Source organism: Vipera ursinii (genome assembly GCF_947247035.1).
Source record: "Vipera ursinii genome assembly, chromosome: 4".
In the NCBI taxonomy this organism is placed as follows: Eukaryota; Metazoa; Chordata; class Lepidosauria; order Squamata; family Viperidae; genus Vipera; species Vipera ursinii.
Window position 1 is genome coordinate 106,508,917 of NC_139514.1, and position 12,426 is coordinate 106,521,342.

Below are 12,426 nucleotides of genomic sequence, written 5' to 3' on the forward strand. Positions count from 1 at the left end.
TCTCCTACTGCATCAAGTTAAAAATTATTGCAGAAAATCTATGAGAAGCAAATAATTAAATATAATCTGGGCAGGGAACAAAATATAGTTTGTTTAAAGTTCAAAATTGGGAGAGATCAAGTTGTTAAAATTAAATATTCTTCTGGCTCACAGCTTAAAAAGTCAATAAGTTCCCAAGTGGTTACTTAGGCATAGTTTGGTGAGATAGGGTTTAGACCATTAAACAGTTATTAAGCACAAATACGCAATACTGAATTCAGGAGTTTGTTTTAAAACTAAATCCAAAAGCTTTTCCTTTCCTTTCCTTTCCTTCTCAAATTGTGGGTGCTACAACACTTGAGGTTTTCAAGAAGAGATTGGACAACCATTGGTTTGAAATAGTATAGAGTTTCTTGCTTGAGTTGGGGTTAGACTAGATAACCTTCAAGGTTCCTTCCAACTATTATCCTCCTTCTTTCCTTTCCTTTCCTTTCCTTTCCTTGACCACTGATGCTTGCAATATTAACCGGTGTAATACTATGAACTTGATGCCATTTCTGCCTTAGTCATGTTCCTTCCATCTAGAGAAATAGAAGTAGATAGATTATAAAAGGAAATAAAACTTCATATTTACAGGTACCAATCAGGAAAGCTGTTTCATCAATAAGTCATTCATTAAACACTTATATAGCTGATTAAATGAAGGCTTGTTCTTTATAGATAAGTTGACTAAAGCTTAATAAACTCATTATCCATTAGATTGTTACCTGGATAGTCGGTAAACAACTGGTCATTGTTTATCTTGTGTAAATATATGATAACTGTGTTTCTCCCCCACACCAATATCTTATAATTGCCCCCTTTCTACCTGTTGTTGTTTTTTTCCAAATAGGTGCAGCTAGAGCAGGCAAGACACACCTCCCTGAACAACAGCCAGGAAACAATTAGAAACACACACAAATCACTTCCAACCAAGGCGCATCAGGTTGATTTGGAATACACAGAGACCCAATGAATTTAAAGTTATCAGCAAACCTTTACTGGTTACATGTTACATTTGCTCTTTCTCATATACAAACACAAGCTTTTTATCTACCTGCCCGAAGGGACCCTTTTTGACTAGATTGCTGATTTTTGTCCTCTTTACTTATGTCCCTGCATCGTCTTTACCTCCCTCCTCCCTTCACCAAAGTGGCCTTAGTTGCCCAACCCTGTTGTACAGTGATTCTCTGGATAAATTCTGAAGTCACTTTTCTTATTATCATCACCATTATTAGCGCTTCTACAAAGAAGTGTGAATGAATTGTTTTGGACTGGCAGAAGAAGACAAAAGTATGAAAATCTCCAGAGTGACTTCCTAGGAACTTAGCCATTCTAATAACAGTTGTTATTAAAATGCCGCTTGGGGTGTGTGTGAAAGCCCTAACAAGCAGGCATATACATAGAATGAAGGCTACTGCTAAGCTTGTAAGCCGCCCTGAGTCTTCGGAGAAGGGCGGGATATAAATGGAATTAAAATAAAAATAAAAAAATAAAAAATTAATGAAACAATAATGTTACTGGACAAAGAGTTCATTATAGCATCCAATTTATTGATTTTGGCTTTTCCTGCTTACGTGGCTTTTAAGTTATGGTTTTGGCTTATCAGGATGCAGCTAGCTTAATTAAGAATTAAACCAACTGTGATTTATTAAAACCACAGTGAAACTATTGTTAACATTGAAAGAACCTAAATGATGTTTTCCTTTGTTTTTAACTATTTGCTTGCCCATTCTTGTGCACAGACGTCACCAGATGGTTTTCAAACTATCACAACTTATATTTCACCAGAACGCTTAATTTTAGCGCCAAAGTTTAGCAGTGGAAAGTAAATGTAGAGGTGCATGCAGATAGCCTTTGAAGAATTTCAATGATTCTTAAAGCAAACATCAGCTTAGCCTGGCTAGAGTAAGAAATATAAGATTGTGCTGCCTTGATTCTCTTTAGAATAAAAGGAGAGCAAGTGAATCTCTGGGAAGCTTTCAAGATTGCTATTACAGGGATTGAGCTCCAGTAGATCAAGCAGGATCTGTTTTGTGACCTGCTCTACTCTGAAGTTTTAACATCAAGGAGATGATACAAACCAAGTTCTGGAAAATATTTTTCACAGGCCAACTAACCCAATCTCAAATGGACAAAGGAGCTGTTGGTGGGGAAGCAGGGAGGAAGGGGAACAACAAAATATACTATTGCTTACACAAAAACATCAAGATTTGGCCCTTGTATCTTCTCAGTATAGAGACAAAGGACCAATGTTACTTCTTACATGGAAAACGGAACCAATATTTGCATAGTTATCACTAGTATGTACAAAAACGATATAGACATGTTCACACTGATAATGTCAAATTGTTCCCCAACGCAGCAGTATATTGGGAGTGGAAAATCTACTCATTTCCTCTCCTTCGCAGTTTTACTTCTGTTGTCAAGAAAAGACCCAGACTTTTCAGAAAAAGCTCGTCTCCGAAGCCAAAATACATACATAGACCGAGGCACTGAACATAAATGTATTAATGTGAGAATATTGAAAGTCATTGCAGGTTTTCCTTTGCTGCTTATTTTCACTTATTTTTCAAGACTGCTATAGTCTAAATTTCATTACAAAGCTGTATCTCCTGATATGAATGACACATTAGGATTTATGTATTTAGTAGCTACATGTATTATACCCAAAAATAGCCACATGCCCTTAATTCTACTTATTTCATCAATATTCTGCTCTATATTAGCCACTCTTAAATAATTATTACATTTCCTTTCAACCACTACATGCTCCAGACCCAGAAGGAAAAGAGAGGGAGAGGGAGAGAGATTCCATGTAATTTCTGGAAAATTGTGACTCTTATTTTTTAGTTTTCAAAAACATACAAAAAAAGTACAAATATCTAGAAATCATAATTTATATGTAGTTAGATGTCCACAAACCTCAATTTAAGTAAGATCAATACAAAGGTGAAGACAAAATTAAAGTGTTTATTGTAATAGCGTAACCTGTAAGTAAAAACATAACTTTTTGCATTATGGCTAGAACAATTTTATATAGCCAGAAATCTTCCAAAGTTTGCAGTGTTTGATGTCAACATGGTTAACTTTCTTCTCCAACTGTTTGCAAGTTAACTAACCAATTTGGTTTTCACATTTGACTGGGTTGAGCTGAAACTGAATTTTAATTTGCAAAGAACAATTTTACCAGTGAGCTATTTAAGATGGGTGCTGTTTCGATCTCAGGTGAGAAGGTTTGGATGAAGAACTCAGGTTTATGCATTAAGGCCCCGCTTGTAGTTATGATAAAGCATCTTAAAGGCGTTTTGGTCCATCCACTTGTAGAAATGGATGAAAGTCGTGAAAAGTAGAAAAAGATCAGGCTTAAATATTTGTGTATTGTCACTATCCTATTAAATGCACTTTACATTTAATCCAGTTTGTAAAAATTAATTTAAATAAACATGTTAAAATCTATACTTAAAATATCCTAAAACCAAGTCCATTGCCTTTTATTAACTTCATAAGATAGGTCCCCAATCTTTGGGGCACCAGGGACCAGTTACGTGGAGATTCAAGGTACTGGTAACAGTGTTTAAAGCCCTTCATGGCATGGGGCCGGAGTACCTTAGGGAACATCTGCTGCCGGCATCAAGCTCCCTGCGCCCTGTGCGTTCCCACAGAGAGGGCCTCCTCAGGGTGCCACCGATCAGAGAATGTCGATTGGTGGCCCCCAGGGGGAGATCCTTCTCTGTGGGCGCTCCGGAGTTGTGGAACCAGCTACCGGTAGAGCTCCGGATGGCGCCCGATCTTCGCTCCTTTCGTCGCGACCTCAAGACGTTTCTGTTTGTTCAAGCCGGCCTAGCCTGATGGGGATTGGTGGGGTTTTTTAATTTTGTGCTTTAATTTTAACTAGGTGTTTTAGAATTTTATTCCAACTGTTTTAATATGGGCAATTATTTAATCTGGTTTTAATGTTTGTATTTAGTATTTTATTCTGCCCTGTGAACCGCCCTGAGTCCTCAGGGAGAAGGGCGGTATATAAATATTATTAAATTAAATTAAATTAAATTAAATTTTTCCACAGACCAGAGTGGGTGTGATTTTGTGTGCTCCCTGTATCCCGTGGATGGGGCTTTCCTTGTTTGTGCAGACCGGTTGCTGGCATGTCGCGGCCCGGTACTGGTCCACGGACCGGGGGGTTGGGGACCCCTGTCATAAGAGACATAATGGTTGGAAATAATATCCAGTCATTATAAATTTGACATATATCATGCATTCTTGCGGCAAATTATTATTTATATGTTGTTTCTTGGAAAGAAAACATACTGCCTTAGCCTTAGCAGTTTATATTTTCTTAGTCGTTTGCTTTGCTTTCTGAGAAATTGAATATATTTGCCTTATAATAAATTTATTCCCAGACTAAAGATTCAGAATTCCAAGTATATTACAGAGTCCTGTAATGATTAAAGCATGATTCATAGGCTTTAAAAAAGTAGCTAAAGATATTTTACCAAAAAAAAAGTGATTTCAATTTCAGGGACGCAAAGTTGATATGAATGTAAATTTGCATTATAGTTGCCTAAAGGAAGACATGACTGCAGTGACAGAAAATAGCCTTTTCTCACTGTTCATATTCCTACTGTGGTTTGTGTTGTTGTTTTTTCTCCTGCTGTACATATAACATAAAGGTTTAAAACAAAATTATGTATTTTTCTATGCATATAGGCAATGACTGTAGCCTTCTTTCATATATTACCTGCATCTTTTGCTAACTAGGGTGCATGCATCATTTAATATGAAAACATGGTATAGAAGAGAACGTTAATTATTCTTTGCCAATACATTGCTCCAGTAACTGCTTCAAACTGAAGCATCATTAAACATATAAAATTGCAAAAAAAGTCCAAAGTTAAAATGCTCAGCTAATTCATCGTTTTGTTTACAAAAGAGGTGTCGAAAGGTTTTTTTTAATGTAAAAACTGGAAGCCTTTATTTCAAAACCTAAATAAAATAAAATAAAAAAATCAGAAAACAAATTATGCAGAGGAGGGGGGGTGGGAAGAAAGGGAGAACAAATACTGAAGAATTCAAGGAAAAAATACACAGAAACTTGGGGGGGGGGGAGAAAGAATTTTGTTTTCATTCAAACCAGGAATGGGCATTTGTTCTCCAAGTCTTAGCATAAAATAATGCTTAAATATTCAAGACTATAAATCACCAACCTTACGCATACAATGGATACAAGTTGATACAGAACTAAAGGAGAAAACACGTATTTCCCCTAAATGTCATATGAAAATGTAAGAGTGCAAGAATTCAAATTAAGAAATAAAAGTGCATTTTTCCACTCCAAAAATACAGAGCGACTGATGATTGGCAGGAAACAAGAGATGAGGCCTCGTTAACAACCATATGAGTCCACCTCTCTCTCTACCACGGTGCCTAGTGCCAGAGATGCTTAAGGAAGGTATAAATACATTTACTCCTGCTGCCTTTCCATGAAGCCCTAGATATATCTGTTAACTCAAAATAAACATAATCACTGTATATGAATATCGTAAGCACTAAATTGCTTACATTTCTGCAATCAGAAAAAAAGAAAAGCACCTATTGAGAATTAACCTAAACTCGGCTTCGTTGCCGTGAAAAACAGAACCACCTTTTTTTAAAAAAATGCTGGGCTATTATTTAAATCCTTGTGTAAAGGTCTTTCCATAGCCCAGGGGTAGGCAACCTCGGCTCTTTTATGACTCATGGACCTCAACTCCCAGAATTCCTGAGTCAGCATAGCTGACTCAGGAATTCTGGGAGTTGAAGTCCATGAGTCATAAAAGAGCCGAGGTTGCCTACCCCTGCCATAGCCTAATGACAATGTAAAGTGATATCCCACACTGAAAAACTCCTTTCAACTGGGTAGTACTGCAGATCACCCTTACTATGAATCTTCCCTCTGCCAAAAGAAGACTGGCTGGAATGCACAGAGAACATAAATTCCTAGTCTTCAAATGCACATTGTGACTGTAGACAGGTAGGAGAAACTGAGGCAGAGATACGCTTAACAAGAAAAAGGCAGTATTAGGCTAGCAACTCCTTTTGCTAAACCTTAATGAGATGATAAATGCTTAAGAGTGAATTTAGATTTTCTTCCCCACACCCATCCTTCAGTCATGCGCTTGGAATATGCACTTCTTCAGTTCCACAGATTAATTCTTTTGGCATCATAGATGTATGCTTAAAGCTTTCTTGGGGGGGCTTATGTTAATCAAATTGCCCAGCTGAATTAGCCATGTGCAGTTCAATTGATGAGCTTTTAATTTGCATACTTCTTTCCCCCAAATATCTGAAACTTGAACAGCCCAATGTTTCTCTTGTCAAAGCAAAATTGCATAAATAATATGGGAAGCGCTGAAGAACAGAACTCCTTCTCAAATTTTGACAACTAATCAGATCTCCTCTTATGATTTTATTGGAATTTCTTCTCTGCTTTCCTGGAATTATGTAAGTTGGTAACAGGACAGCAGCAATCACTGTTATTCTCTTAACCTAAGAATCAAACCGAATGTATTAAGCTGTACAATATCTGCAGCTTAATGCTTTCTTCACAAAATCAGCTCCTACCGGATTTCAAAATGGCAGTGATTAAAAACTCCATTAAGCTTTACGGCATTATATTGCCAACATCTATGAAGAGGCTAATTTTACACAATTAAACCACAACAAAAAAAAAGTACACTGGGAAAACCTTGTCCAGCCCTCAATAGAAAGCTTTTCAACACATATTTATAGAGCTACAAATTGTACGATTAAAAATGTTCTATGTGCATAATTGGATGAATGTAGAGTCCCAAAGAGTTGGTACAAGTTGTCTGCATCCCCAAAAAATCATTAGACCAAGAAATGGATAGTACATAATACTGTGAAGAACCATTACCCCTTAAAAATATTCCAGATTCAAACATGATTTAGTTAAGTCTTACTGTATTCAGTTGCTTAGCAGACTATATGCATGGATTTTAATTTTTTTTAAAAAGTTCTTGCTGATTAGCACATATATATATTGTATATGTATATATGTGCAAGACAAAAGGCAATGCTTAATATAAATATTTACTAGAATGAACAGAACTGGAACTTAAGCATGAACCATTCTGTCATTCACTAAGCGGCAAAAGAATCCTGCTTCTCATACAGTTGTCATCTTTCCCTATTCAGCGGAAGGTAACTGGTTGGTTGGAAGTTCACATTGATAAGAGAAAGGAATGCCTGGTTCCTGCAGTCTGTGAATGAAAAAAGCAAAGAGTTATATTTCAATATATGTGAACTGGATTGAGCGGACGAACAAGAAGCTCTTAATCCATTCATCTTGTCATATATTACAATTATAAGATGCTACTTGATTACTCAAAAACGGTCAAGTACATACAAAGAAGCTTCAAGAAATCATGACTGCTTCATTAAGTCTACTAGCGATGTCAAAATAGTTTTTTTTCTTTTAAATCTCTTTTGGAAACGCCAATGCCTGTTGTGATTCAGGGTCAGCCTGTGGGTTCGGCATTTGGGTCGGATGATTTAGAGGAGGAGGAGGGGGGTGTTGGAGAGGTTGCTGAGGGGGTTGGAGAGCTTGCTGATGAGAGCCCTCAGCCAGGCCCCTCCCACCTGGTCACGACGCAGACCCAGCTGTGTGAGCCTGACAGCGTGGATGAAGATGACCCACAGCTGGCCCTGTTCAAGGACGCCCGACGCAGGAGGCAGTCAATCAGGAGTAAACAGAGGAAGCCAATGGGGCACAGAGGAAGGAGGCAGAGAGAAGCCACGCCCTGAACTGTATAAAAGGGAAATGCGTGGGAGAGCTGGTTTGCTGAAAGCAACCGCTTGAATAGTTCCTGTTTCATGGTTCGTGTTTGCTCTCTTTGCTCTGTTTATGTTTTTATGTTAATAAATTTGGCAGGCTTAGTTCCAGCCTCTTGCCTTCTTGTAAAAGGGGTTGTCCCTGCCTTATCTGCAGGGCCGGTAGCAGGCTGGTACAGAACAATGCCATCAAACGCTTGATCGGTTAGTACCACGGTATTAAAGAGTTTTCAGCAGCCATTCAGCTGGAATATCCATCTATCAGGCATGCTGAATTTTGCACTTTTCCAAAGTACCATAAATCCCTCTGCTTAAACCAGTATCTACTATTAAAATGCTAAGTGTTCTCTCTTTAGGCATCTAGAATTATATGCATGCTTTTAAATTGTTTGTAATACATTTATATTGCAATTTTCATTTTGATTTAGACCATGAAGTATTTTGAAGGGTGTTGTCACAGGGCTGGCTGGCTATTGCAATAATTTCTAAAAGGTTCACTAGAGTTAATTAATGTGAAGCCATAATAAATTGGTGGGCTACAACTTTTGTCACCAAAGTCTTCTTAGCTAATAACTGACAGGAAAATAAATTGATTTTAAATGTTGTTAACTGTTACACTTGGGAAATTTGTTCATGGTTCTTCTGTCCCATCTTATATTTTATAATTGTAGCCATCTGAAGGTTTTCTTTGGCCTTAACTAATTGCTCCTTAAATCGATATTTCCATTTGAACTATAATCGTGAGTATGTATGTGATATGCCTACCTCAGCCTTTCCTTCATTCCCTCTTATAACTAAAGTTTTCCATAAAATCTTTGGTTTATATTCTCAATCTCCAATTGTAATCAAGGCTTAAGGATGTGTAGAAACATTTGTACCTTTCTTATCTCACCTTCATTTTGTCCTTCTCCCCCTTCCCCCCATTATAGGATTTAAGCTCCTTGAGAGAATTCATTTAAGTTGCTTATTTAATTTGTTAAAGACACCATGCATTTAAATGTCACCAAAGTTATGAACATGTCTGGGTAGAAACAAAAGAATTCTGAATAATCCCTATTTTGAAGTGAAATAAAAAAACAGTATGCCACAGTCACTGTGAAAACTAATAATAAACTGAATATACTGTGCTTCAAATCTCACTTTGCCACACAATTTCTAGTTGACATTTATTAAAGCTGTCTTCAGCTTACAATATATATATATCACAGATTTGAAATAAGTGAATAATAACACTGGATTTGTATTATTGTATATGTGGCCTTAAATGCCAAGTGCTCTGAAATCTGTAAGATTATATAAATGCTTTTATAATGAATAAATTAAACTCTTAAAATTATCCGTCAATTAAAACTCATCGCCTTCTTTGAGATTTGATACTAAGATACATTCTTAAAACTGTTGAGATATGAAAAGGGTATTTTAAGAGTCTGATCTACCCTCACTATGAAAATTTGAAAGAGATTGTATGCAGGGGGGTACATTCCCTTGTAATGGCCAGGGTAATATATAAATTGGGTGAATCCAACTGAAAACCAAAAGATTACACATAATACCAACTTTATTTTCCAAAACAGCTTTTACCGTAATAAAACAATAAACTTTGTAACAGTTGATTAGCACATGCCTAGACTATAGGCAGATGTAACAATTATTTAAGACACACTATCACAAGCTTAGCACTACTTGTGATGAATATTTGTAGGGGATTTTTGGGGGGTGGGGTGGGTGTTATTGACAAAATAAGCTTGAAAAATCAAGGATAAGAATTTTTTTTAGGTTTAAGGATTTCCAGTCTATATAAGACATTGTTCATATATCAATAGCATGTTTTCTGGTGTTCGGCATGAAAATATTTCTTTCCATTCATTGTTAGCTAAAGTTTTCCTTCAGATGCAATTTTAAGTTTTTACTTATAAAGGGAGAAACATGGCTTACCTCTAATACAAGAAGAAAAATCTTGTTCTATGAGCTGCCGCCATACTTTCAGACATATTTCTAACTTTCAGGTAATTAACAAAACCTCGGAAAAATAGGAGGAGGCCTAAAACCAGAAACAGAGTATGAAATATTTAAACACATTAAATATTCCGGCAGCTGCAGCACACTGCTGGCTCATATTTAAGTGGTGGTCTACAAGAACACCTAGATCCCTCTCGCTAACTTTGAGCCAGGTACCATCACCTGTGCATTTGTTTTGTTTCTTTGTTTGTTTGTTCTTACCTATGTGTAGAACATTGCTTCACTGAATTTTACTTTACAATTAAAGATTTAATTTCAGGAACAAGAATTTTTCATCCAAACTGTGGCCCTCTTAGAAAACAAACAACAGGACAAAAACCTAACTTCCATTGCAAAATTGCAATCCTTACAGGTAGTCCTCGCCTTATGACCACAATTGCGCCTCAAATTCCTGTTGCTAAGCAAGACATATGTTAAGTGAGTTTTGCCCCACTTTACCATCTATATCCTTCACCAGGATAAGGGCCCCCCTGAATTTTGGAATCATCATGTAAGTAGAGTACCATTGTTGGTTGAAGAAGTACCTTAATAAGGTATGTGAAAAGTAGCTTAATGAGATGTTTCTAGGTAAAACTGCAGCTCTACATTAATGTCCACTGCTTGAAATCAGCTAGACCAGGGGTAGGCAACCTTGGCTCTTTTATGACTGGTGGGAGTTGAAATCCACAAGCATAAAAGAGCCAAGGTTGCCTACCCCTGAGCTAGACCATCAGGGAGAGGACTGGCCATGAGAAGCCAAACAACTTGATTCCAAACTCTTTATGACCTTCCACCCCAGTTATAAAACCTTGAGCTGGGCCAGTAACTTATTAGCAACCAGTGTAGTTCCTTCAGCACGTGTATATTTAACAGGACCAATGACCTTCTAAGGAATTTCAACGTTGTGTTTTCTGCCAGCTGCAGCTCCCAAATCAAATAATAAGGATAGCCTTGCATATTGTACATTGCAGTAAGCCAAATATGAAACTAGTATATGGACAATGGTGGCTACAGTATCCTTCTCTAGGAAAGAACGTAGTTAGGAAACCCAACTAAACTACTAACAGCCTTTTCTAGCCAGAGATAACTTTAGGAGTACCCACAAACTACATAATGTTTCTTCTGAGGAATTGTAATCCTATTCAAAACGGTCAAATTTCCCAAGTTCTATATGTGAGGAGCATGCACTCATAAGATCTCCATCTTTGGGGGATTCAGCATCAATCTATTGGTCCTCGATCCATTATCGCACCTATAGGCACTCACCCTAGACATGCAAAGCCTTTTTCCAGATTCCAGCCTTATGGTACAGCCGAGCATCATAAACATATGGATGACAGCTAATCTCAACTCCTAATGACAGTTCACACTTTCTTTGTGTAAATGCTAAAAAGTATCTGCTGTAAGACATTAATACAGAGCATCCACAGTATACCTATGGGATGCTAAGGTAGTTTTTACCCAGTGCTGCACTCTAAAACTATACTTTTAAGTAGGAATGGAACCATTATAGAATAGTGCTTCCAATCAACATCTCATGGAGATATTCAGAAGAATGCTGTGACAACAAGCAGAGAAATAAGATCTTCAAGGCTTGAATTTGAATTAGAGCAGTTCAAAATAATGTGTCTTCTAAGAAGAGCTGCAGTGCGCTGACGAAGCAAACAAAAATTAAGTTAAAAATGTGTTGTACCCTAGGTAGAGACAGCTTCAGATCATTCTGTAACTACCAGAGACTAAAAAACCTTGAGTCATCCATATGATTGCAATCAAGTCACCAAAAGTCATACCTTTACTATCCTCAAGCATCTTATTACCCTATGAAAATTCTGCTTATAGCATTGGTTTGCGATAGCCAGACCATTCTTGAGACAGATAAAAACACTCACAGGGACATGCACACCCATTCATAATATATATGTTCTTTCTTAAATTTGGATTTTATATGGAGTTAAAATCAGAAAATTAAACCTTTTGATCAGCACTTACCAAGTACAAGAAATATCCACCAAAGCCAGTACTGTCCATTGAAATAGCCGGTAAAGTAATCTGAGAACTGATAAGAAAAAAAAGCCAAAACATAAAGTTATCACTATGATATATGAAAGATTACTGATGCAACAAAGATGTAATTTGGATATACAGAAATACTAAAAGGATGTACAGTTAATGAATTTTAAGAAATAAAAAAAATGCTCTAATACTGTTATTAGAACAGTAGAGAAAACTTTAGGCATTTTGCTAGGTGTAGTTGCAAACAAAGAAACGTAAGCCATTTGTGGAGAAAATATTAAACATGTGTCTGTTTAGAGTTAGTTCAGCACTATAATAGTTCTATTGGTACATAAAATCCCTCCCAGTACCTGCCAGTCAAAATAATATATATTTTTTAATATATCAAAACCAGAAGTCCCCAAGATGCTGATCTGAGTACAAGGCATGTATTACACACGTTGAAAACCCTGTAACAATGTTTAACTGCTCTGATGGAGCACCCACAACTATGAAGGCAAATCGTTCCATGGGTTAATTGGTTCTCACTGTTAGGAAATTTCTCCTTAGTTCCAGGTTGCTTCT

General features: G+C 36.9%; 1 protein-coding gene across 2 annotated transcripts in view; it reads right to left on the reverse strand.

Moving 5' to 3' along the window:
• Positions 1 to 5,838: 5,838 nt before the first annotated feature.
• NDFIP2 (Nedd4 family interacting protein 2) overlaps positions 5,839 to 12,426 on the reverse strand; it is a 46,574-nt gene continuing 39,986 nt past the window's right edge. For both annotated transcript variants that reach the window (XM_083362736.1, XM_083362735.1), the window contains 3 exons: positions 11,839 to 11,905; positions 9,787 to 9,892; positions 5,839 to 7,280 (listed from right to left, as the gene is read on the reverse strand). In XM_083362736.1, coding sequence (XP_083218862.1) covers positions 9,789 to 9,892; positions 11,839 to 11,905 — 171 coding nt within the window. In that variant the 3' untranslated portion in view covers positions 5,839 to 7,280; positions 9,787 to 9,788. The remainder of the gene's footprint in view (positions 7,281 to 9,786; positions 9,893 to 11,838; positions 11,906 to 12,426) is intronic.